Source organism: Perna viridis, chromosome 8 (genome assembly GCF_037379345.1).
Source record: "Perna viridis isolate PV_CMFRI_1.1 ecotype Kerala chromosome 8, ASM3737934v1, whole genome shotgun sequence".
NCBI classification, from domain to species: Eukaryota; Metazoa; Mollusca; class Bivalvia; order Mytilida; family Mytilidae; genus Perna; species Perna viridis.
Window position 1 is genome coordinate 8,204,009 of NC_142452.1, and position 27,984 is coordinate 8,231,992.

The 27,984-nt window shown below is 33.6% G+C and overlaps 2 protein-coding genes across 4 annotated transcripts in view; one reads left to right on the forward strand and one right to left on the reverse strand.

The window, feature by feature from the left end:
- Positions 1 to 20,828, reverse strand: part of LOC148609173 (uncharacterized) — a 34,357-nt gene extending 13,529 nt beyond the window's left edge. Inside the window, exons 1-7 of the mRNA XM_088541251.1 lie at positions 20,585 to 20,828; positions 17,320 to 17,414; positions 16,421 to 16,602; positions 11,843 to 13,120; positions 10,687 to 10,837; positions 6,542 to 6,683; positions 2,616 to 3,434 (exon numbers count right to left, since the gene is read on the reverse strand). Coding sequence (XP_088397377.1) covers positions 2,616 to 3,434; positions 6,542 to 6,683; positions 10,687 to 10,837; positions 11,843 to 13,120; positions 16,421 to 16,566 — 2,536 coding nt within the window. The 5' untranslated portion in view covers positions 16,567 to 16,602; positions 17,320 to 17,414; positions 20,585 to 20,828. The remainder of the gene's footprint in view (positions 1 to 2,615; positions 3,435 to 6,541; positions 6,684 to 10,686; positions 10,838 to 11,842; positions 13,121 to 16,420; positions 16,603 to 17,319; positions 17,415 to 20,584) is intronic.
- The window catches only part of LOC148609162 (uncharacterized), a 461,126-nt gene extending 434,264 nt beyond the window's left edge, over positions 1 to 26,862 (forward strand). Inside the window, exons 1-3 of one of the 3 annotated variants that reach the window (XM_088595663.1) lie at positions 20,876 to 20,982; positions 25,049 to 25,224; positions 25,823 to 26,862. In XM_088595663.1, coding sequence (XP_088451789.1) covers positions 25,064 to 25,224; positions 25,823 to 26,831 — 1,170 coding nt within the window. In that variant the 5' untranslated portion in view covers positions 20,876 to 20,982; positions 25,049 to 25,063 and the 3' untranslated portion in view covers positions 26,832 to 26,862. Of the gene's footprint in view, positions 1 to 20,875; positions 20,983 to 21,109; positions 21,315 to 25,048; positions 25,225 to 25,822 lie in introns of those variants that run through there. The other 2 variants (XM_088595664.1, XM_088595665.1) reach the window with 2 other exon arrangements.
- The last annotated feature ends 1,122 nt before the right edge of the window (positions 26,863 to 27,984 follow it).

Sequence of the window (27,984 nt, forward strand, 5' to 3'; positions counted from 1 at the left end):
AAATTTAACATTATAACATAAAAATTCCACTGAAAGGATTGGTTTGATAAGCACGAACGGAAATGAAAGTAGAGAAAATTGCCATTTATAGATCAGACTACTTTTCTGTCCAATCTTCATGGTTTTTTGCAGGAAATAAATTTTTCACTTGTTCTTAAATGCTACATAAAAGTTTTATTAAATCAATTTACATATTTTTTTTTAAATCCTAAAAATATGCACTTCACTATAGAAGTTATGAGAATACTAATGCAATACTGAGAATGGCAATGCTTACTGCAAACTCTTAAATGAATGTATGCTGAGATACAACAAATGTTATTTGACGTTTTAGTTATTTTTAGTAGAAAGAAACTTTCTATTTTCATACATATCTATTTACCTTTGAAAAGAAACAAAGAATCAACATTTTTCAATCACTAAAACATAATGATTTCCAGATACAAATACAGAGAGTCAATTAAAAAACAAATACTACAAATTATAACATACATCCATACATGTCACGTAAGCATATCAAAAACATAAATACATCCATACATGTCACGTAAGCATATCAAAAACATAAATACATCCATACATGTCACATAAGCATATCAAAATATAAATACACATATGTTTATAACTATATAGAATCATTCTTTACCTTCAAAAATACAAAAACAGGCAACTTGAACAAAATTCTTTGTAAGAGGTATACAATACAATACAAATACTAATAGTTTATATTTCAATGATCATCACGGTCCCACAAGGAGCAGAGTTATCACAATATATTTGAATGTCAATTGTAATAAAAACAGTGTAAAGCAGACTCATAGTTGCATCAATAAGACTAGTTACAAGGTCTTTCTGGTGCTTTACGTACATGTGAACAGTAGTAAAGAGTTACTCAAGAATAGAAAACACTCAGGGACGGAGCAACAGGACCTTGTGGAAAAGTATTTAAAGCATTACAATAGAAAGGAGTGTCCTTCTTACCAACGGAGGATTGAGTATTAAAAAAAAAAGTAAAAAATATAAGACCATGCATGTGTATATAAGGAGTGCTTGTACCCAAAAGTGCAAGACAATAAGAAGGCTCAGTCCATACCTGTTTACCTTCTGAATGCTCATAGAGTGAAATCTCCCTCTTTTCAGCTTTTCAAACAGGGGTATACAGCGTGACAACCTTTTTCATAGAAAAAAGGATAATTTTGCTAGAAATCCAAGCACAAAGATAAAACAATAATATAAAATCTATGATAATCTTGTTAATCAACAAAGGATTTCTAATCAAAATTTTAGTAAAGAGGGGAAGTTAACAGGTATGGCTCAGTCAATTAATTAAACAGATATTATTCAATAATACACAAGATGAAAAAAATCAATCTGAAAGATGTTTTTTCATTCCCTTGTATAAAGAAGCACAATTCCGAAAATAAAAGTTTTTGTTATATAGTGATAATGACTATGTCCCTTGATCTACTGATTTCACAATCATTAGGTGTTTATCCCAGTTTTTTTTTCTGTCTGTACAAATTAGATTCATATTAAAACTAAATATAAACATAAAAAGGTTATAATGTACTTTTAGTTATACACTTTGACCAGCGCGTGTCATCTTTGGTAACTCCATAAAGATAAAAATAGGTTTTACCACAGTAGTTGACTTTAAAATTTGATCCTGGATAATTAAAATTAAAATTCTCCTATAAATTATAATTTATCCTTTAACAATAATTATTGACCCTTATTTTTTGGTGGAAACTGGGTGGATATGTTATTAACCCTTATTTTTTGGTGGGAACTGGGTGGGTATGTTACTGACCCTTATTTTTAGGTTGGAACTGGGTGGGTATATCATCAAACAATAAACAGATACCGTATAGCGGGTTATTTTCAGGGGGGCTAAATTTTCACGCTTTTGAAGGCCAAACGTCTGAAAGATATTTTCGTGGTTTTTTTTTTTTTTCATAGTCTGAAGAGGTGTGACAAAATATTTTTGCAGGTGAAGTCTTATGTATGCGTAATTTTTACCATTGTTTCAAAAATATTTGAGTCAAAACATGACAATTTTTCCCTTACAATAAAACTTTTTATAGGACACCCTGAATGGATTGTAATGTTGAAACTAAAGTTGTAAGAAGTACAATATTTTATTAATTAGAAGATAAAACCATACATTGAAATAAAACACATAAAATATATCATTTGATCCAGTTAAAATTTCATGTTTGCTCATTTCGTCTGTTATGTCAGCATAAAATTTTGCAGGTTTTATTTTCACAGTTGTTGCTGATTCGCGAAAATAAGCGAAAATTAAACCCCAGCGAAAATAATCCGCTTTACGGTATTGTGGACACTCAATTCTCACCAAAAACTGGCTCCACAGTTAATTTAAAAGACTCCATTGCTTAAAATTACTGCTCTTCTGATGAGTCAACAACAAAACTTCCCAGGATCAAAAACCAAACAAAATCAATAGGTGTCAATTAATTGTCCAACTTTCCATTACATTTATCTTAAATCAATCTAAAAAACTTAAGTTATGTGATAAAACCAAATTATGCATTAAGACACTGTTAAAAGCAGAATAATATAAAGTCTTGCAGAAAAATAAAACATAATTCAACATCCACCCCCACCACCACATCCTGCACCACCACCACCACATCCCGCACCACCCCCACCACCACATCCTGCACCACCACCACCACATCCTGCACCACCCCCACAACCACATCCCGCACCACCCCCACCACCACATCCTGCACCACCCCCACCACATCCAGCTCCCCCACCACCACCACATCCTGCACCACCCCCACCACATCCACACCCACCTCCGCCTTCCCCTCCCCCCTCTCCTGAGCTTCCTCCAATACCACCACCACCACCACAACCACCACATCCACCACAACCAGAACTACCCTCCCCAGGACCACCTCCAATGGCAGGACAGCCAGTGTTCCCACCTCCACCCTTATCATACCCATACCCACAACCATTTCCTAATCCATCAGAATCCTTCCCCATATCTATAGAGCAGCTATAATCATCTAAGTTAACAATAGCATCTCTGTTTGAATAACAAGGATAGAGTCTTCTTCCATATCTTTTTCTGATGTACCAATTTGTAGGGACATTGTCATTATCAATTCCAAATACTGTAAATTGGGCACCTTTGACAAACTTCCTATCATCTACATATCTGGAATTCTGCTGAACTGGACACGGAGTGCACATCACATCCAGGAGTGAAACACACAATGCGACTGCAATAGTCTCAGCAACATCCTCTAGTTGAAGATCCATGTATGCTTGGCAAAGGTTTAAACTTATGACAGTCTTTCGTAATTGTACAGCAAAGTTGCTTGAATAGCTAACGTCCTCCCAAGATTTTGTGGCAAATCGATACAATCTGACTGATAAATACCCATTAACACCATTTGCTGAAATTTTTCAAAGACACGGTTCAGTAATAGACCCATGGACTACCTTTTGGCCAGATGTGGTACAGTAATAGACCTATGGACTACCTTATGGACAGGTGTGGTTCTATAATAGACCCATGGACTACCTTTTGGCCATGTGTGCTACAGTAATAGACCTATGGACTACATTATGGATAGGTGTGATTCAGTAATAGCCCCATGGACTACCTTATGGACAGGTGTGGTTCTATAATAGACCCATGGACTACCTTTTGGCCATGTGTGCTACAGTAATAGACCTATGGACTACATTATGTACAGGTGTGATTCAGTAATAGATCCATGGACTACCTTTTGGCCAGGTGCTATTCAGTAATTGAATAATCACTTATTCTATGATAAGGTGATGCTTAGAATCCTTACTATCAAACTTTAAACATTTTTAATTTAATTATATTCAACTGTTTTTTCACAGGTATGTTTGATGGTTGCATTTGAATGAAGATTACTTAATTGTTTGTATTTGCAGAATTGTTTTTAACAATCGAGATTGGATGGTTGTTAATACAATATGGTTTTATTGAGGTATTGCTTGTAAACAAATACATATATACCAGTAACAGAAATTAAATATAAAAATCATTTTTCAATTCTTCAAAACCAGGATAAAAAAAGTGTACAGTAAAGTCTATAAGAGTTAAAAGTACATGTGTAATAATAAATAATGGGCAAACCCTTAAAGCAGATCAATATATGGAAGAAATAAGCACTGAAAACTTGTAAACATCATGTACATGTATTAATATTAAAAAAAGGCAAAAAAATTAACAATCCTAATGAGGAAGCTTTTTCAGTTATAGGGATTAAGATAGGTAGAATAGTCCCTACCAATAAAAGCATGCCTTACACCTGGTTTGTAGAATTCTCCCTACAAATAAAAGCATGCCACTTGGGTTTGTAGACTACTCCCTAATAATTAAAGCATGCCTTATACTTTCATACAATAATACAACAAATTTTCTATGTACATCATGCAAAGATGCTAGAATGAAGCATACCAGTAAACGTTGCAGATTTAATTAAATAATCTTTTTATAAACAGATATATCCATTTTTTTTACAGCATGCAAAGTATGAAAACATTGGTATAAGGTTCTAATACTTTACTCAATTTATAGAAACAAAATAAAAATCTTTCATTTTGTCTGATTCATTATAATTTGTATGCCTTGTATGTGTACATAATTTGGGAATAACAAAGTCTCTTGATTGATGCTTTAAATATAGCAAATAAATGCTTGCCATTGAGTTAATGCCCCACTAAGACAAAACAGTGTCCCGTATCTGGACTATTGATACGCATAAACAGTAGCCACACTACATGTAAGTTCCTTATTTAATGTTACATACAATGTACATATATTTTTCATCCTTGTATAAACTTAAAAAAATTATTAGCAAAGTTCTCTTGAACTGCCCTCCCCAGAAACCATATAGGAACCCCAAAAAAGTCATTCAGATGAAAAAACATTGCAGATTTGAAGATGTCCAACCCCCCCCCCCCTCAAACACTGAAACAAAGTTCGTTTTATGCATCAGGAAACACCATAAGTCATTCAGATGAAAATAAAAATAAAAAGCTTAGACAAGCACAGCATGATACGACCACGACCAGTTGAACTCTGTTCACTTGGGGCAAGTGTGAAAGCAATTTTGAACACCTCATTTTGATAAAATATTGCACATTATTTTGAAAATCACTTTAAGAACGAATTTCTGCTTCAGGGTGCTTTCATGAATCACTTTGCATCTCATTACCTTAAAAAAACAGTACTATTAAATGATAGAGTAAATTTGCTATGCATGTAAAGACAGGGATTTTCAAAGGAATGCAATAAAAATATTTCAAAATTACAAAAAAAATACACAAAATTCAGTATATGGGGTATTGCCCCTTTTGGCTTCTTAAAACTCTAAGAGATATCTGAAATCTGATTGAAAATATAGGAAAGGATTTTCATAAGGAATCTAATCAAAAAAGTTCAAAGTTATCCCAAAAATAGAAAAAAAGTTGTGATTTCATGAATTTCAAATCACTAGATAAACATATGATCTATGATTCCACTAGAAAGCACAGGAAGATTTGATTTCCTAGTGGTTTCCTAAGCAACATGATAAGAAAACCAAGTTTGTCTAGAAATGTCAAGGTTGCAATAGTTTTACTTTCAGTCCAAGTGATTGCAGAAATATGGAGTTTGAATCTTGTTCTGATTCAAATAGAAGGGTGGTGATACCTGTGTTTATTAGATTTATCTTTTGTTAAGTGGTTGCAGAGAATTTAAAAGTAATATGTTTGATTTTATTGGGAATAAGATGAGTTGAAGTGACTTACCCCAAAATATGGGATCACCCTTTTTGTGTTATATACTAGACAGGCTGCATATTTGATAGTGGGAACATGCTCCTGTGCATAGACTGACAATACTAAATATTCTTAAAATAAAAAGCATTCTTTAAGAAACAATTTAAATCAAATAGTGTCAAAATTGAATGAGAAATAAACCTTCCAAATTAATTTAAAAAAAAACACCTATTCAATCTTTTTTCTTGCAGAACGGTAGGGGCCAGTGACTCCATTTTGAATAGCAAGCTTCCTCAAGCAGCAAGTAACATTATATCAACATTTCATGACATTTCATCTACTACAACTTATCGCAGGGAAATGAAAGATTTAACAACACAGATGACAACAATCACAATGACACAGACAATGCGACAACATCATACATAATATGACCTCAACTTTTAACGATTTAGTAAAAAATGAAATAGAAGGTGTACAATGACATCATGTGATTAAGAATTTGTGATTATTTCATCAAAGTTCTATTCTGAAGTTTTAGAAACAGACAGACGAACAGGGAATTTTAGAACACTGTGAAAATTTGTTTTTAACATTTTTAAATTTTGCAGATGGACAGGGCATTTTAGAACATTGTGATAATATTCTATGACATTTTCAAATTTTGCAGATGGACAGAGTATTTAAGATTATAGTGAAAAATATTCTTTGACATTTTCCAAATTTTGTATGTGTCAGACACCTATAAATTAACTTCACTTACTTCTGTGCTTCTGAACAACACCTCTTCTGAATCCTGTCCAATGCCCTAGTACAATACCCCAATCACCATGAGTATTCTTTATTAAAATGGCTCTTTCAAACTTTACAGGGTCAAAGGTCACACTACTGGAATTACTTGAAACCTATTTCAAAATGAAAAGAAAAAAACAGCATTATAGGTCTAACCTAAACACAAATATGTTCACTTGCTTCAGTATGAATACACCATATACTAGTCTGAATGATACACCACACTTTATACTAGTCTGAATGATACACCACACTTTCTACTAGTCTGAATGATACACCATACTTTATACTAGTCTGAATGATACACTATACTTTATACTAGTCTGAATGATACACCACACTTTATACCAGTCTAAATGATACACCACACTTTATACTAGTCTGAATGATACACCACACTTTATACTAGTCTGAATGATACACTATACTTTATACTAGTCTGAATGATACACCACACTTTATACTAGTCTGAATGATACATCATACTCTATACTAGTCTGAATTCGGATGAACCATACATTATACTAGTCTGAATTTGGGTGAATCATACTTTATACTAGTCTGAATTTGGGTGAATCATACTTTTTTGCTTATCTGAAATTAGATGAAGTATACTTTATACTAGTCTGAATTTGGATGAACCATACTGTGTACTACATGTAGTATGAATTTGGAAGAGCCCTACTTTATACTAGTCTGATTTTGGATGAGTCATACATTATGCTAGTCTTAATTTTGATCAACCATACTTTATACTAGTCTGATTTTGGATGAGTCATACATTATGCTAGTCTTAGTTGTCTCTATATACTCCAGCAAGGAAAAGTAAACTGAGAGTGAAAACAAAATAAGACATACAAAGACCAGAAATTCCTCACTTGGAACAGGCACAAAAAATGTGACAGGGTTGAAATACTTTTGTGCAATGCAATCACAACCAACCCTATTTTAAAACTGGCAACTGTGTAAAAATAATTACACGATCAAACATACATAAAATCAGTTTAAAGAATATGAAAATGAGCTACACAAATGCACAAACAAAGGACTACTAGCATTTAAATGACATGCCAGCTCCAGACCAGTTTAAACATACAACAAAAGGCTTCCAGGAGGCTGAATCCCTCCCCTGCCTAAAGTTTTGCCTTTCAAGGGTAAAAACTCTTTCAAGGAGTTTCTGACAATTTTGACTCACAGAAAACTTAGGTAAGACTTATCAGAAGGATCATTCCATCAACTGAAAGTTTTTTTCTTTCTATTATAGTTTCAAGACATTGTCTGAAAATTGCAAGAAAAATGACTCTAACAAGGAGTTGTCTGACAACTTTGATCCCCTGCAAACTTTTTAGGCCTTCTCATAAGGATCAGCAACTGAAAGTTTCTATCTATCTGTCACAGTTTCAAGACACTGGTTAAGAACTGTGAAAAAAGAGGCTCTCCCTGATTGGCTCACCTGGCAAACCATGCCATATTAACTAAGTAAGTAAAGTTATCATGCCTTGTTACCATGATTGACAAAAAACTGCAAAAAAGAGGATAAATGCTAAAAGCTCAACTAAGTATCTAAAGTACTGTAAAATGTTAGAAATGCCTTCAGTGTTTAAGAACCTCTGTAAAAAATTTGGGCAGGGGTCTCCCTATGTCCTGTTATTCCACTGAGTCTGAGGGGGCATTAGCCAAGTATACATTTGCTGAAAAAGAATATGAAATGAAGTTAAACTATGGCTATACAACATTTTCATCCTCACCATTCAACTCAAGAGACAATATAAACTGTATAAACCAAATATCATTGAAATCAAAGCAAGTATAAAAATTAGTGGTATTGGCCACCCAGAACAAACTTCTGTCATCACCATTAAACTTAGAACACAATATTTCCATAGGAAACCAAAAATCATTGGAATCAGAACAACTGGTGAAAATGGTCACTAAAAATAATAATTTCAATACTGCCAGTCAGCTCAAGATATTATGTTTATCTTCTGAGTAGCTTTCATCTTCATTATTCTGATATAGTTGAGGGAAAATTAGTAAAAAAAACATTTTGACCCCTATGTTCTATTTTTAGTAATGATGGCCATGTTTTTTGACCGATGAAAAAAATTTAAATGATCAGTTTGTGCAAGATACCTAGAAAAAAAAAAGGTATGCAAATTTTCATTTAATTTTGCCACATGGTTTCAAAGAAGATTTTCAAAGTTGTACATTTGAAAAATGTCAAAAAATCTGTTTGAGGGGCTACAAATCAAACATCGGGTTAAGAATCATTTTGAAAATTTCAGCATAGGTCCCTCTTTTGATGGTGAACATTATTTATTACCCTATGCCAGAATATTGCATAATTTAACAGATTCTGAGTTTAAAAAAAAAACAACTGTATTCTGACACCTATGTTCTATTTTTAGTAACAGGGGCAATGTTTTTTTAAAGGATCAAAAATCCCAAAAGGCCATTTTGTGAAGGACACCCTAAGAAACAATCATACCAATTTTCATTGAATTCTGCACAGTACTTTCTGAGAAGGTTTTTGAATGTTATAACACCACAAATAGCGAAAATATTCTCAATATCAGAATTTGGTTAAACCTAATGGTTTTGGGGATATATGAGAAAAACTGCTGTCAGACCCAATGTTGACGAGAACAACAACAGATGCAAAGTGATGGCAATAGCTCACATGGGCTGCGACCAGGTGAACTAAAAAAGTCAATTTTCACCTTTCAAGGGCAATAACTCTAACAAAAAGTCTTCTGACAACTTTTGTAAACCTTATAATGAGGATCATCTTGGCAATTGAAAAAACTTGGCTAAATCTAATGGTTTTGGAGATATGTATATGAGAAAAGCTTCTGACTGACCCCTTTGTACTATTTTTAGTAACAGTGGCCAAGTTTTACAATGGATCAAAAAACCCCACAGCAGATCTATGCAAAATACCCTAAGAAATATTCATACGAAATATGTTTCTAATTGGTCTCGTAGTTTCAAAAGGAGAAGATTTCTGAAAGAAATAACATTGAAAATAGGGAAATAATGTTGAAAAAAACTCAGTAATTCAATGTGGCTTAACTAATTAATTAATTTACCAGAGATAGAGCTCATCATGTTGAGCACTTTTCGTCCAAGTCAGAATCTTGCTAAACTTATGGGCTAGGAGATAAATGTATATGCAAAAAACGTCTGTCTGACCCCTTTGTTCTATTTTTAGTACAGGGGCCATGTTTGTTAATGGATAAAAAATCCCCACATCAGTTCTATGTGGAATGTCCCAAGGAACATTCATACCAAATATGGTTCCTATGGTAATGTCAGAAGAGAAGATTTTTGAAAGAAAAAACTTCAAAGAGAGCAAAAAAGCATGTCAGAATTTGGCTAAATCTAACAATTTTGGAGATATATGCAAAAAACTTCTGTCTGACCCCTATGTTCTATTTTAAGTAACAGCAGCCATGTTTTTCAATAGATCACAAATCCCTATATCAGTTCTATGCAGAATACCCTAAGGAACATTCAAACCAAGTTTGGTTATAATTGGTCAAGTAGTTATAGAGAAGAAGAGTTTTGAAAATTTCAAGACATCAGGGTTAATTAACCTCGAAGTCATATCGAGGGGACTGACTGATTACCTCAACTTATCCGAGGTTTTGATTCATCCGAGTTCAAGTCATTTGAGGTAAAATTGTATTGGAGTAAGGGGAGTTTTTTTGGGACTTTGTAAGTAGTTCGAGTTTTCAACTAATCTGAGTTCGACACATTGAGGTTCGACTGTAGCCCAAATGGGCTTCAGCAAGACGAACTAAAAAGTTATACCCTGATCATATGTACATGTAATATCAATCCAAATTCTTCCCATTTGGGGTTGAGAACCACAGTACACGAAATAACTCATGTCTTGCCAACAACTGCCTTCAAATATAGTGTGGTAGTTTCTATTTAAAGACCCAATGAGTGAATCAATGTTTATACCAAAAAATGCTATCCTTAATGATTTGACAATCTGAATTTGAATGCAGCATACTTTATTCAAGTATGAAATTGACCAACCACACTTTTTTAGTCTGAATTAGAATGATACAGCAACACTCATGCAGTTTTTCATACTTGTACATGTACCTGTGAAGCAACTGGAAGCTGATCTGATCCAATGAGCTGACAGACAACACTAAGCTTATCATGATGAAATACATGTATAGCAGACATCAGTAGGGGGAGGCTATGTATTATACGACATGTAAACTCTACTTTCCTTTTCATATTGAGGATCCTACAATAGGAAAAAATTATAAGTAGTCATACATTGATTACAAGAATCTACTTTATTTTAATTTCATAAATGATCAATTCATTCTGAGCAACAAAGTCATAAATTTTGTAAAAAAGGGATTGCAATTCTAAACATTAGATCTTCTGTGAAATAGTCACCAATCAAAGAAACAAAAAGAAAATGACAAGAAAGAGAATACTAGTAATGATCTATAGGGAAAAACTAGAAGCCCTGTTTATCACAGGAGCCCCACGTCATTAGTTAGAAGTGATTTTTTTTTAGTAAAACAAATGTGTCTGTAAGACACAAATGATGCCCTTGCTCACTAAATTTGCCAAATAAAAACATGTTTATTTTTGTATGAAGACATGGTTTGCAGATTCAGAAATCCTTTCAAGGCTTGTGATACTCATGGTCCAAAGTCCAACTATCACCCCGTTCCTTAATATTTCATGAAAATCAAGATCCATGACCTTGTACACCATCATTATGTATAGAAATATCCTGCAAAAAATATTTTAGATGTAGTTCAAAAACTACAAGATGAGATAGCCATACAAGCCATATAGCCCTATTTCTGAGTAAAATGACCAAGTGTAACTATCACCAATTTCCGTAACATTTCACGAAAATCAAAATCCTTTGGCCCTCCACACCTTCATCATGTGTAGAAATATCCTGTAAAATATTTTAGATGCAGTTAAAAAACTGTACGAGGAGATAGCTAGACAAGCCATGATCATGTGTAATACGGACGGACGGATGGACGGACGGACCGACGTACGAACGGACGGACAGGGGTAAATTAATATGCCCCTGACAGTTTGTCGCAGGGGCATAAAAAACGTTTTTTTCCTAACAATGATTCCTTATCATGGAATGTAAACTCTACTGAAAGATGTATGTGCATTTTCATATATATTTATAGATGAAGACTATTTTACCAAAGAATGTTATGAAAGAAGTACAATTAACTATGTGCACATGTATATTAAACCATCTTACTTGTGAGAAGCTACAGAGCACACATTATCAGTTCCTTGTGGGAGGCGTGGTAGGTGTACTGGGCCCCATAGCTGCTCAACGTATTCAGGCATAACACAAGACTCAAAATTGCCCATCAATAAATCTAGCTTACAAGTTGTTAGTGATGTCACAGTGATTCCTAACTTCAACTCAAGGATAGACCCATCAGACAATTTGACATCAGAGTTTACATAGACTTTCTCATTCAGTGTAACACAGCTCTCCAACAGAGGCATCATACTTAAAGTTCCACTGATGGAATGCTTAAAAAGAGTACAACTGCCAGACTGTTTCACTTTTACCATTAAAAAGTCACAAAATCTTGAATCAATTTCAAAGCTATTTACACCATGAGTTTCTGTTGTCCATTGGTAGTTTGAATCCGGCTTTTTCAATTTGATCAAATCAACAGTAATTCCACTTGTAAACTCGGTACAAAATTTCAAACTGTGGACTTTCTTCCTTGCACTTGCCAATGGTGACTCCCTAGCAACCATGATGTTTTGTAATTCTATGACTGCCATTTTGTGACAGTTAGTAAACAAAGCCTCCTTAGGAATATCATTTAACCGACCATTGGGTGGTAGACCACGGTACATGGAGCCAATGTTGGTAAACTTCTCATGAAACAGTTCTTCCCATAATGTTTGAGTGTCAGTCATAGAACGGCAAAGTTTAGATCCATTTGACCGATCATTAACAGAGTCATCATGGTTAAAATGCTCTCCCAAAATCCTTAGAGTATCCTCTTTGTAAAAGATGGGATGTAATTGGTGAGAATGCCATATCAAATCAATATCATAACAAGGCACAACAAAGCTGTCTGGAGAACATTTCTTCAAGTACAGAAATTTCTGGTACCTTGTAACACTACTTAGCAAGAACTTTGAGTCTCCATAGTGAGGTAAAGAAACTTGGTAAAAGAAGACTTTCTGGCGTGAAATAGCAGCCTCCAAGTCATATGACATCTGAGAATGGAAATCGGAGGGAACAGAGACAAAATCAGATTCACTTACATTGAATGGTATGTTTCTATATTTCTCTTCCCATAGGTTTTGAGCTCTTTTTAGGCTATAAGTTCTGTCTTTGCTGCCCATTAACTTATGGTCTATTATTCTCCCATATAGTTTTTGACAGTCTCTGGCATAAGCCAAAGGGGCAAGCATGTGGCAATGCCATACCCAAGCAACATCTGATGGTGCAGCAATACATGGAAATCCTTTTTCGGCTAATAAGGGGAGCCACAATCTTTCATACCTGTAATGAATATTTAAGAAATGTTTTATACATGTAATTCAAATTTAGGGAGCAACCATGTGATTTTTATGGGGAGGCTAAGATCAAATTTTCAATCCCCCCTTTTTATTTTCACAAAATTTAAGTCCTGCCTTTTTTGTGCTTTGGCTCAAAGTACCAAAAAATTTTTTTATAGAAAAAAAAATACAAGAACAATACTAAATCCTGCTTTTTTATTTATTTTTTTCTGATGGCTTGTCCTGGCGTCGATTTCACAAAAAGTTGTGAAATTGACATCTGGCTTTTTATTTCTTAAAAAAATTCAATCCTGCCATTTTATTTCAAATTTGATCATGGCTCCCTTCCTCTACCCCATAAAAATCAAATGGTAGTTCCCTTAAAAACGAAATATACATCAGTTTTCATGGCACAGATCAAACAATGAAAAATTGATATTTTTTCACAGCAGTGTACCATAAAATTTCAAAGACCTTACAAGTGGTGCATCCCATGCGGTCCTTAGTATAGCTTTTTTTGAAAAGTTGTACATCCAGTAATTAAGTTTTTCAGTACACTTTTGATTTATAAACAAATGGTTATATCACTGACAATACAATATTTTTTCTCATATATCAATATATGATGTCAAACCTTCCTATGACACTAGTGACAAGCAGATTATAATTAACATAATGTGAGTTTCCATAATCACAACTTGAAGACCAGAATAAAATAAAAATAAAAGAACTGATAAATGGAATGAAATATAAACAACTGCTCTGAAGTGGGGAGAAGTATAAATGTTCCCCTCCTTAAAGATTGGTTAGGAAGTGGAGAAGTATAAATATACCCCCTTCTTAAAGATTGGTTAGAATTTGGGAAGAAGAGTAATGTCCCCCTTAATGAAGATTGGTTAGGAAGTTGGGAGAAGTATGAATGTCCCCTTCTTAAAGATTAGTTAGGAAGTGGGGAGAAGTATAATGTTCCCCTCCGTAAAGATTGGTTGGGAAATGGGGAGAAGTATCAATGTTCCTCTCCTTAAAAATTGGTTAGGAAGTGAAGAAGTATCAATGGTCCCCTCGTTAAAGATTAGTTAGGAAGTGTGGAAGTATCAATGTCCCCCTTCATTAAGATTGGTTAGGAATTGGGGAGAATTATCAATGGTCCCCTCCTTAAAGATTGATTAGGAAGTGGGGAGAGTATCAATAGTCCCCTCCTTAAAGATTGGTTAGGAAGTGGAAAGAAGTATCAATGTTCACATCATTTAAGATCGTTTAGAAAGTGTGGAAGTATCAATGTCCTCCTTAATAAAGATTGTTTAGGAAGTGGGAAGAAGTATGATGTCCCCTTCTTAAAGATTGGTTAGAAAGTGGGGGGAAGTATCAATGGTCCACTTAAAAATTGGTTGGAAAGTGGGGAAGTATTGATGTCCCCTCCTTAAATATTGGTTAGGAAGTGGGAAGTATCAATGGTCACTCCTTAACAATTGGTTAGGAAGCTAAGAAGTATTAATGTTCCCCCCTTAAGATTAGTTAGGAAGTGGGGAGAAGTACATGTATTATTGTTCCATTCCTTAAAGACTGGTTAGGAAGTGGGAAGTATCAATGGTCACTCCTTAAAGATTGGTTAGGAAGCAAAAAAGTATTAATGTTCCCCCCTTAAGATTAGTTAGGAAGTGGAGAGAAGTACATGTATTACTGTTCCATTCCTTAAAGATTGGTTAAGAGGATCGCACCTTAAATATGGGAAGTGGGGAGAAAAATCCACATTCCTCTCCGTAAAGATCAGATGGGAGACATTAATTTGATCTTTATTTCAATTTGAATTTTGATTTTTAATTATGCTATTTCCTTTCTAGTTTCTTGTGACATAATTGATCAATACATGCAATATTCTTTGACAAATGAAACATCCAATCATGAACAGTTGGGGCAAGTATGGACACACTATTCAAACCATTGAATTTTGATTATGATTAGACATTTGACACAGAAAAAGTTTGAACAGAACTGCAGGTGTTACTTTTTGGACCTTATTCCTAAATGGTTCCAGTCAAAACCTGTAAAATCAATCCCGAGCTGGCACCTTGTGGCACAACTTCAAAGCTCAGAAATCAGGAAAAAAATACTTGTTTCTGGTCCCTTTGTGATCCCTTATTCTTACTTGGCTCAACTTACCCCTTAAATTAATCAGTCTTCCTTTTATGGTGTGGTACCTTGTAGTAAAATTTATATAAGATCCATTCACTTTCACTCATGTAATTACATGTATAATGCCATAAGCAAAATGTTTGTTTCCCTAGGGACCCCACTTATTACAAGGTTCAATCTTAACCCCCAAAATCAATCCAAATATTTCTTTGGTGGTATGATACCTTGTAATACAATTTCAAAGAGATTCGTTCGCTAAAAACTTATTGTTTGGACATTTAAGGAAAACGCATGTTTCGGTTATTCCCCTTTCTGAAAAATTCAAGTCTTTACTCCCTAAATCAATCCAAGTCTGACCATTGTGATATAGAATATTGTGGAACAATACAATAGACATTTCTATGTTTTTACTTTAAAGAGTTATCAAGAAAACCAAGATTCTAGCAGAAATCACAAGAATGCAATCCAGGGACAAAGACCAGACAGGGAAAACAGGTATACAACAAAGTACATAAAATACGCACAATAATACAAAGAAAGAAAAGTAAATGAGCAACTCAGAGGGAGACGCCACTAAATACTGGGAGCTTGGACTAGGTGCACCGGTAAGGTAAGCGCCCTCTGCTTTTCTAAATACATCTCGAGTTCATGATGACGACCATAAAACTTATGTAGTGATGACTTCAATCTTGTAACTACTTAACCCTGTTCCAGAAGCCTAATTGTAAGAAGTCTAGCATGGTATAAAGTGTCTGGATATTTACGGCAAGCTCTGGAATAATGTATGAATTGTGATATGAAAACTCCATACACAGGGGCTGAAGGGATGTTGCAACAGCTGAATAGGAATAAAAAGTCATCAAGTTAGTAAAATTCTATGCTTGTTTGAATTCTAAAAGGATTGGGACCATAACCTCCAAAATCAATATCTATCTTCCTTTTGTGGTTTGGAACGTTTTTAAATTTTTTTATAAAGATCAACCAATAGTATACTCAAATTAAGGCATAAAAACCAAGTGTCTACCAACAACACCGACAACAACAGTTTCATACTGATATACGAGCACAAATTTTTTTCATATAAAAAATAAGCAATAGACCCTTTTGTGTTAACTGCAGGGTGGTTGATGATCAAACCACCCCAATACCAATTAATAGTTGGCTCTGTTACCTGTATATGGCTTGTTTGACCATAGATCCCTCATACAGATAGCCTTTCCTGTCCACTTCATTTAGAAACTGTAGTTGGTTCTGTGCTGCAGTAATCAGATCAACACTAAAACTAATCTCCTGGTACATATCTGGTGAAGAGGACATATTCTGTACACTTCACATTACAACCAATAGCAATACCTGTATACGGGAAAAGATGGGTTAGTTAGAAGAAGAAAAACAAAAAATGATTTGTTAGATTAAATAAAAACGGAACACCCTGCACAGTTTTAATCATATACATGATATAAGTTCAATATTTTTTTAGTTGCATATTACATAGTACATAAAGTGGGTATCCCCTAAGCATCACTGATGGACAGATTGATGGATAGACAGATGGATAGACCGATGGATGGACAGATTGATGGATAGACAGATGGATAGACAGATTGATGGACAGACAGATGGATAGTCAGATTGATGGATAGACAGATGGATAGACAGATTGATGGATAGACAAATGGATAGACAAAATTTGTATGGATAGATTTTGTTGTTGGAACATTAAATTTGGCTTGCAAATATGCATTAAAAACAAACAATTGCAGATGGCCGTACAAAATGCTAAGGTACAGTAATCCACAGCAAACATTCACTAATCTGCTATACATATATGTACTCACAAAATTGGTTGGATATAAACTGATTCCCTATTCCATACAATTGGAAACAGGGAATCAAATCACATCACTAGGTGTGGATTCATAGTGGGTAGTCCCACCATGTGGTCCCACCACATGACCCCAAAAATTGGGGAAATATTTTTATGGCATGATATCTTGATTTTTGAGAAACTAGGCTCTAATTTTCTAGCTGAATTTTGTTCTACCTTTCATTCTATCTAAGTCCACTTACCTGAAATCCTGTTAATTCCCAGCTGATCACTACCAGCTAAGGGATCTATACTTGGTGATCACAATACTAGTATACCAATGTAAAAATGTACAACACTGAAATAAAAATTTGATCCAGTATAGTATACCAGCATTGTACCACAGTATAGTATAACAGCATTGTACCACAGTATGGCATACCAGCATTGTACCACAGTATAGCATACCTGCATTGTACCACAGTATAGTATACCAGCATTGTACCACAGTATTGTATACCTACATTGTACCAGTAGTTTGATTCTTAGAAAAAATATGTCAAGTATTGTAACAATGTTATTACTAGTATTCTCAATGTATATCACACAGCTTAACATTTTTTTGCACCTGCCCCAAGTCAGAAATTTCTGACCTCTGTACATATAGGTCTTTTCCATTTTCTCTTACAGTTTACTTTTATTTTGCTGGAGTACAGAAACAACTATTTCATTGTACCTGAGTATAATGTTATTTTGAGGCCAGCTGCAGCCTGTCCAGTGGTGTCAGGGTTTTCTCATCATTGAAGACTCCTGGGTGGACTTAAGCTAACATTTTTCATCTCGGTTGGGTTGTTGTCTCCTTAACATACTCACCATATCCATTCTCCTTTTATAGGATTATATTGTTTTTGCGTTCATGCAGCAATATTGATTTTGATTAATGAAAGACCAAAAACAAATGCACTTGGCAGAGACATAGACCTGTATATCATTTTTTTATATACAATGTATTCAATTACAGGTCTGTTGCAGAGATTAAAGCAAAGATCATAGCAGCTTACTTTATTGCTGTTTTGCTTATCAACAGTTGATGACATTAAATTCATATTCAAATTCAAATTCTTTATTGGCGCAAACACAATTATAATAATTGGCAAGGGCCCAAGTTTCATAATGATAGACAAAGTATAACATAATAATGCATAGTATCATGAATGATGATTATGACAATGCAGAACTTCTGATGGATATACAATAGCTAATATAATTACTTATTAGTCTTAATACCACAAGAGAGTTACTACTTAAACACTTTATGAGAAAATCATTAGTACTTAGATTGATATTATATTTAGTACATTTGACAATTTTATTTTAAACTGGGATCTAACAGAAAAAGAAGTTTTACATTTGGATAAAAAATGTTGTTCGTCTTCAATTTCCTCAGTGTTACATGTTAGACAGTCTTTCATTTATTGGTATTGAAAAATGTCTACCCTTTTCAATTTCAAGGCTATGAGCACCAAGTCAAATTTTACTTAATGCAGACCTCTCTGATTTTTTATGTAAAATGTCCATGTAATTACTACACTTATTATTAAAGTAAATACTTTTGAAAAATGTAAGTTTACTGTAATTAGATATCAGTGATACTTGTTCCTGGATTGATCCAAAATTCTTTGTTTATTGTAATGTTTAATGTGGCTATAATTTTTCTTGTAATATGACTATGACTGTCAATCATTTTGTATTCTTAGCTTAAAATGTAGAAGTAAATATATATCATGTTTATTTGTATTATACATATTTAAACAACTTTTACAAGTATTGTCATTTTACAGCATTGAACTGATGTTTCAGTTAATTGGTGCAAACAAAATTCACATTGTATAAATCACCTATATATATGGGGTCCTCTCTTCCTATTAAACATACCCCAAAAAAATGTATAGCTATAGGCTACATGTAGTGAAAAGTAAACAAAATGTAATAAGTGAAAATACCCATGTACATGTAAATGAGTAATCAAGGGAACCAATGTTATAGAGGCTAAAATGTAATACTACCTTTACAAATGTAATGATACCAATGAAAAAGTACATGTAATATTTGTAAGGACTATGTTACATTGTATGAACATTACAATGGTACTTGACATTATCTATTCAGATATTTTGAACATTGAGTTGTTGGTGTGTAACATTACTCCATGGTGGGGGGATCGACGGCTGAACATTAAGTTGTTGGTGTGTAACATTATTCCATGGTGGGGGATCGACGGCCTAAGCGGTGGTCTATTCCAAGCATTTAATCAATCCAGTCACTCTAAAAAATCTATGCAATATCATATTTTATTGGAAAAAAAGTGTTTCCAATATTTTGTGAATAAAATATTTTTTAGCCAGCAATTTGCAGATTAGTTTGTCTAGGGAAAACCTATAACCCCTTCTTCCCAAGAAAATCAAATGGTTGCTGCCTTAGCTGAGAATCTCCTGCATTTGGTGAGTAAATTAAACACAGTACTGGCTGGTATAAAAAATTGTTCCAGTATATTGATTTTTTTTCTCAAAATTTTGTACAATACCATTATTGTGATTTAATTTTAAAAATCCATAGCTCTCTCCTGAAGTATTTACATATTTAGACATGCTAGTAGACTTTATTTGCAGTTATTTTTGTACATTAATTATAAAGACTTTACAAGGAGTGTATATTAGAGGGAGAAGTCATTTGTAACAATCAGTATAGAACAGCTACACTGCCTTTGCTATTTGGCTGTATATAAGCCAATTTTTTTAAAGGTTCATAAAGTATGATTTATCATTGAATGTCTGTTAAAAAAATTTCATTTATTAAAAAAAAAAAAATCAAATGCAAGAGAAAAATCTGCTGAATGGCACTAGCTATTTTTAATAAGTGAGCTTTGAATAACAATAAAATGAAGACTAAATGAATGTACCTGCATGTGTGTTTTTGAGAAAGAAATATCAAAATTTTCATTTTCCTTTACTATACCCCAGTAAGCTGTAAATAATAGTGTATTTACATAATAATGAGTCTGAAATAAGGTACATAATGAACAGCTAGTTATTGATCAATTTCATTAATATTCCATGTGACAATTACTGATAAATAGAAAGTATTTCTTGATTTTTTATTTTTACAGGTAAATTTTGCTATTTATATTATATTTCTGGGATTCAAGAACACACCCTTTCCCAGTATTTTCATCATAACTTTGCAAATATCAATTTGTCAATTTTATAACATGTAACTAAAATCCTGAATAATTTCTCTTCCCATAGTATGCATACGTCAAATGTAAATCTTATAGGCTATAACCAGTATAAAGACAAGGGAGGCATGGTTATTTTCACATATGACGTAGACTTTGTTAGGAGTGACCAGTCCCTGTAATCTGAAGTCCCTGGACATTGTAACATTAATCCCTTTTGGGATTATATGAAATAAAGGAGTGACCGTTAGGCTCCTACATTTACTTAACGGTTAAATGTACAAAATACTCACGTCGGTATATACTGTAAGATTGTATTCCCTAACAACAAACAGTAAATAACTATTCACTTCGCCAGAGGCAGAGACATAAAATAATTATAATATAATATAACACTACATGCATTTGTGTCTCTGACTTAACAGACAAGCCACTATTTATATCCAGGATTTCAGGTTTTTTCCTCTCTTGCAAAATAACCAAATGCAAGAAGTACATTTCCCAACAACAACTTTTCGTTTGTTTACATATATATGTACATACGCAGAGATGCATTACAAAATCTCCGTTCTTTTCCAATCCGATACGACTCGGTAATTTATGAAAACTGCAGTTATTTCCCTTGTTTAAGAAATAGCTCATTAAAGAAAATCAGTATCGGCAGAATAACCATAAATTACGCTGATATTTGGTAAATATAAGCATATTATATGTTTTTTTTTATCATATTGCCGTTCAAACAATATCATTTAGTGAAGCCCCTACCGTGTATAAATATTGTAGTGCCGTGAATTGAATTCAGAAGTTCTCCATGACAAACTGGATTTTCCATTTTCTATACAGTACATGGCAAATCTTCAGAGATGTGCCAAAATTATTCGTAAATTTTCCGTTGGTTTCCAAAAAAAATGAAATTATTATCTCATTAACTTCATGGTTTCTCAAAAATAAGTAGGAAAATTTTTGAAAAAAATTGAAATTATTATCTCATTAACTTCATGCCAATCATGGTTTCTAAAAAAGGTAAGAAAATATCTGAAAATACAAATACTTTATTGGCACTATGCCATTAACTCATAAAAGAAGTATATATGGTTATGACCAAGTTACAACATGATATAACACATTACAAATATTATAGATGTTAACATAATGATGTACTGCATAAAATCAAATCAATTTGTTACTTATTTTGAAACATTCTAATATAAGTAAAGTAGTCAGTTTTAGGCAATGTATTGACTTACATGTGTATTATTTAAAGCAGTGGCTATTCGACCGGATGCGGTCGAATAGCATATCTATTATGGACAGTCTATTCAACTGGACTTTAATATAATAATGTTAAATGCATTTTATCAAACAATCAAGTAACATGATAAATTTGATATTTTACAGTCACAACAATACATCATTGATTTTATCTGGTAATATTATTAAGTATATGTGTCGTATTTCAAGTTATAAGTCATTAGTTTACTTGAAGCTGCTGAAAATTCTTCCAAAATTTCTACTTCTTACATAAACAAATTCAGTACTTTTACTTCATTGTATTGTATTTATCTGCATCTTTTTTGTAAACATAACACAAGAGGTACTTTTTTTTCCTGTTTAATATTTCCATTAGAAATGCGCTTGATACATCTTCATGATTTGTTTCAACTATGTCCACTGGAATAAGTAGTGTTATTTATTGCAGCTGATTTTATCTGAAAGTCACTGACAGATATGTTCAACTTCATTGGATGATATCAGGTCGAACTGTTTGAGCATGCATGTTGTCATTGCCATGCTTACACTTTTGTTTATTGAGCAATTTAACAGCATTCAGCATAGCCCCTTCTGGTCACACTCTTTTTTAGCTCACCTGGCCATAGCCCATGTGAGCTATTGCCATCACTTGGTGTCTGTCTTCGTCGTTGTTAAAAAATTTTCAAAACTTTTCTCCTCTGAGACTACTTGACCAATTCGAACCAAACTTGGTATGAATGTTTTTTTGGGGCGTATCCTTCATAGAACTGATGTGGGGATTTTTTATATGTCAAAAAACGTGGCCCATGTACTAAAAATAGAACATTGGGATCACACAGTAGTTTTTTGCATATACATTGTATCTCCAAAACCGTTAGGTTAATCAAATATTGACAGGGTAAAAGTGTTCAGCATAATGAGATCTATATGTATCTGTGATCAAATTTTCATTTTAATCTGTTAAGCCATGTTGGAGTTATTGCCCTTTTTCAACATTTTTTTTTGCTATTTTTAATGTTATTTCTTTCAAAAATCTGACTTTACATGACAAATTGGAATCAAACTTGGTATGATTGTTCCTTTGAATATCCTGCATAGAATTGATATGGGGATTTCTGATCTGTAAAAAAAAACATGACTGCCGTTACTTAAAATAAAACATAGGGGTCAGACAGTAGTTTTTCACATATATCTCCAAAACTGTTAGGTTTAGCCAAATTCTTTCAATTGCTGAAATGATCCTTCAAGGATCAAAGTTGTCTGACGACTCCATGTAAGACGATTTTTTTTTTTACAGTTTTCAGTCAATATCTTGAAAATTATAATAGATACATGCAGACAGAAACTTTCAATTGATGAAATGATCCTTATGATAAGTCCTACCAAAGTCTTCTTGAATCAAAATTGTTGGACAACTCCTTGTTAAATTTATTGCTCTTGAAAAACAAACTTTAACCAGATGAGTGATTCAGGCTCCTTGGAGTCTCTTGTTTCTTTTCTTGTACACTGTATGTTTGTATTCTTATTGCATACCTGCCAACTTTGAACTACATCTAAAATATTTACAGGATATTTCTACACATGATGAAGGTGTGCAAGATCAAAGGATTTTGATTTTCATGAAATATTATGGAAATTAGTGATAGCTAGACTTAGTCATTTTCATCAGAAATAGGGCTATATGGCTTGTCTGGTTATCTCCTCCTGTAGTTTTTGAACTACATGTATATCTAAAATATTTTTTACAGGGTGTTTCTACACATAATGATGGTGTGCAAGGTTATGGGTTTTTGATTTTCATGAAATACTACAGAACTGGGTGATAGATATATATACCCCAAGCTGCAAAGTTAGGGATTTGTTTTTGAGGGTATTAACATTTTTATGTGTCCGTCTGTTGCCATTAGTCCTCTTTTTCCCATCGCAACTAGTATGACATTACTAACAGAATTTCATGACACTATATGGCCAGGATACAATATGTAGATATGCATATATTTAGGAAATTCTGATCCTCAAGTTGATCCCCAAATTTTTCGAGTTACAGTACTGGTATATTTTGTCATTGCAAGTCTTGGAAGGACTGAGCTGAACCAACAGACCATGAGTATCACAAGTCTTGGAAGGATTTGTGAATCTGCAAACTATGTCTCCATACCAAATTAACATGTCCTTAATTTGGCAAATCTAGAGAGTGGGGGCATCGTAAGTGTCTGACAGACACATTTGATTTACTAAAAAAAAATCACTACTAACAAATGACGTGGGAGGCTGCTGTGACAAATAGGGCTTCTAGTTTTAAGATAGTACTTGTTAATTAATAATATTTACAAAGTGTGATCATTATTATAGGTACTTTTACTTAAATAATTTTCATTTAAAAATGTAATAACTTTGATGCATATTTATGTAATACAGTGGATTCCACTTAAACACATACCTGTTAATTACATGTATATAAAAGCTCAAAGAACAAAAATATTTCCCATCTTATCCATGTACAAAAAATGCTCTAATTTGCATTACATGGGTCAAAAATGAGAAAATTCCCCATACTTGCATAATTTTTTTTCAAAATTTACTTAAAAATGTACCTAAATGGGTAAAGCAACAATATATCATTAGTAAAGTACCTCAGTTTTCTTAAGAAATTTGTTTTTACAACAATATTTTCTCTTTCTTTTGACTAGACACTAAAGCAGAAATCTAGTTAGGTATGAGGAAAGAATATACCCCCACTTAAACATTGAAAATATCAGTTATTTTTCCTTGAAATGACACTTTCTGTTAATTGCATTTTTTTTTTTTTTTTTCAGACAAATAAGTTATGCAATTAACAGGAATCCACTGTAATAGCTATTACCCTGGTACATAAATATGCATTAAAATTATTACATTTAAAAAATGTTTGTAAAATGGAACCAATTAAACTCCGACTTCCATCGTGCAATGAATTTGGAATAGTACTTTGCTCTCTTGCCAGGAGATAGTCTGGTCACCATTTTGTCAACTCCTTGTCATGATACACAATTACATCCGTGAGGTAAAATATTATAGCCTATGAGTTATACCCTACATAAACGTTCATGGGAAAGAGCATTTGATTGGCCTTAAATTCAGTGATAAAGGGAACACTGGTATTGTATGAACAACTCTCTAATATATGACTTCCATTTTATTTAAGAAACTAATTACTAAATCTTGCAAAATTTTTCAAAGATTAAAAATGTCCACACCAAATAATCCATTGAATAAATTACCATGATACATAATGTATACATAGAAACTATTTTATTGTTACTTAGCATTATTGTGTCAAGTAATACATGTACCTTTTTTTTCCGAAAATCTGAGGCAAACTGTTTGACAGGCCTGCAATAATTACAAGAGTGTCTGCACAGTGAAAGAAGACAGTGAGTTGCATCAGAAAACTAACATTATTATGATTGTGTAGTAAACACTAAGAGTACAATATTAACATTGATCATTATTTGTGTTTTTTGTAGGTCCGAGGGGTCAGTATGACTACATCTTTGCAGTTTGACTCAATGGCAGTAGATGAGGCTAGACCATTTGCCTGTCAAGTCTGTAACAAGAGGTTCACACAGAAAGGGCATCTGATGACCCATAAGAGAACACATACTGGTGAAAAGCCTTACTCCTGTCATATATGTAACAAAAGGTGCCATTATTTTCAGTGTTTTAACCATTATCATGAAGCACATGTATTTCAAAGATTATTTTATTACCATTTAAAGGGTCCCATATGAAATATATTCAGCACTACAATGCATGCTGTAAAATTTGTAGTGTACGAGTCCCATTTCATACAGACTGCTCTTATTTGTTTTATTTTAACTTTGTTTTCATTTCCTTATAACAGCATTATTAGTCCCCTAATGGTGAATTTTGCTGAAGGGGAATATAGGTTTGCACTCAGTCTGCCAGTTGGGGAAATCAGTCTTCCAAATTTATTTTTGTTATACATGCAGATATACATTTGATATTTAGTACATTGCTTATAACTCAAGTATTCTGCACTTTACAAATTATGCATGAAGTTTCCTTCCTGTTCTCTTCAATGGATTTTTCTTCTGGTAGGGGACATTGTATTGCCATGCAATACTCTAAGAATGCTGGTGTTTTTTTTTTTTTTTTTTTTTATAAATATGCAAAAATATGGGAAAGAAACTTTGCTTGCATATTATTTTTATCCTACTGTAGGCCAGCAATAACAAAGTTAGTGCCCTTGATATTTGATTCAATCTTTTTTCTTGTAGGTTTTCCCAGTCTTCACACCTTAATACACATAAGAGAATACATACTGGTGAGAAACCATTTTACTGTACTGAATGTGGCATGGGATTCTGTCGCAAAAGGAGACTTGAAAAACACATCCTTTTACATAATCAGTATTCCAACATCAATTCCAAACTTGAAAATTTACAAGGCTTATTACTACCATCCGGTGAGGCATCAGAGACATCACAAGCTGTATTTCCTGGATTGTTAGAGCCACAAAATTCCACTCAGGATTCAGAAAGTTCAAATTTTCATTGTCACAGAAGGAAACCATCTCAAGTTCAACACATTGATAATGATCAAAAAGGGAATGACACATCTGTAGTTAGCAATGACATGGACAGAGTAGTTATTAAACTGGAAGATGGAATCAACAACACACCTCAAAGTATGGATCCCGTGCCAATGACTGAAAGTCCAACAGAGGCTGATACAACGCATGCCACGTCTCTGTTTACTGGTGACAATAGTGAAATAGTAGCAGACACAAGCAATGTTGGAAATGTGTCAGGGGATGATATAGACTTCGATCAGATTAGCATCACAAGTGAGAGTAACATGTCAGGTTCAGAAGTAAACCAGCCAATGTTTCCAATGAGACATCGATTTAGTGGCTTCCGTGGCTTTAGTCGAGGTAGGCCCATGTGGCATAGATTTAAAATGAAAAAGTTGCACCAGTTAGAAAACTCCATAGACAGATGTATAATGAATGCTCCAAAACAGACTACACCTGTGGAGGCTCAGATTGGGTCAAATAACCGCATCAGTCTAGTTAATTTTACAAGCAATGACTTACTCACTCACATGATGTCTCGTGATGATGTTTACAAATGTGATTTTTGTTGTATGATTTTTCAGGATGCTGCTATGTACCATTTACACAAGAGTATGCATGATAAGATGGATGTAAGATGTTGTAATCTGTGTGGTAAAATGGCTCAAGATAAATATGACTTTATTGCTCACTTCCTTAGTGAACACAAGTAACCATGTTTATAAATTAAATAATAGTACTGTTGGTATTGCATTTTACTACATATTTCACAAAACTATGATTGTTCAACAGGTCGAGAGTCTTGACTCAAGACCACTAGTATTGCTCCAACAAACTACCTTTTTCTAGACAGAACTAAATATGGTATACTGGTAAAACTTCATACTAAAATTTATAATGAAAGGGATGATTTTCCCTATTGTTAACTATCCATTTATAGCTCACCTGGATGAAGGCCACATGAGCTATTACTATTACTTGGCATCTATTGTCTGTTATAGTTAATAATTTTTCACAACTCTTCTCCTCTATAACTACAAGACCTTGGTTTGCATGTTTCTTAGGGTATTCTGCACATGGATTTTTGATCCCTTGGAAAACATGGTGGCTGTTACTAAAAATAGAACATGGGGGTCAGATGAAGTTTTTTGCAAATCAGTATATCTCCTAAACTGTTAGGTTTAGCCAAATTCTGACTTTTTTGAAAGTTTTTTTCCAGCCAATATCATGAAAACTATAATAGATAGAAAAAACATTTGATCAATGAAATGACCCTTATGTTAAGTCCTACCAAAGTCTTCTCGAGTCAAAAATGTCGGACAACTCCTTGTTAGAGTTATTGCCCTTAAGAGGCAAAAATTTTACCAGGTGAGCAATTCAGACACATAGGATCCTCTTGTTAATGTTATTTCTTTTAAATATTTTCTCCTCTAAAACTGCTTGACCAATAATAACAAAACTTGGTATGAATGTTCCTAGGAGTATTCTGCATAGATCTTATGTGGAGATTTTTGATCCGTTGACAAACATGGCCGCTGTCACAAAAAAATAGAACAAAGGGGTCAGTCAGAAGTTTTTTTCATATATCTCCAAAACGATTAGGTTTAGCCAAATTATTTCAATTGCCAAAATGATCCTTATTATAAAGCCTACAAAGTCAGCAGGGAACGAATTTGTCTGAGGATTTCTTGTTACAGTTATTGCCCTTGAAAGTTGAAAAATGATTGGGTTTTTTTTTACAGTTTTCAGCCAACATCTTGAAAACCATGGTAGACAGAACGAAACTTTCATTGCTCAAATGAACCTTATAATAAGGCCAATAAAATTCTGCAGGGAACAAAGTCGGTAGATGACTCCTTGGTAGAG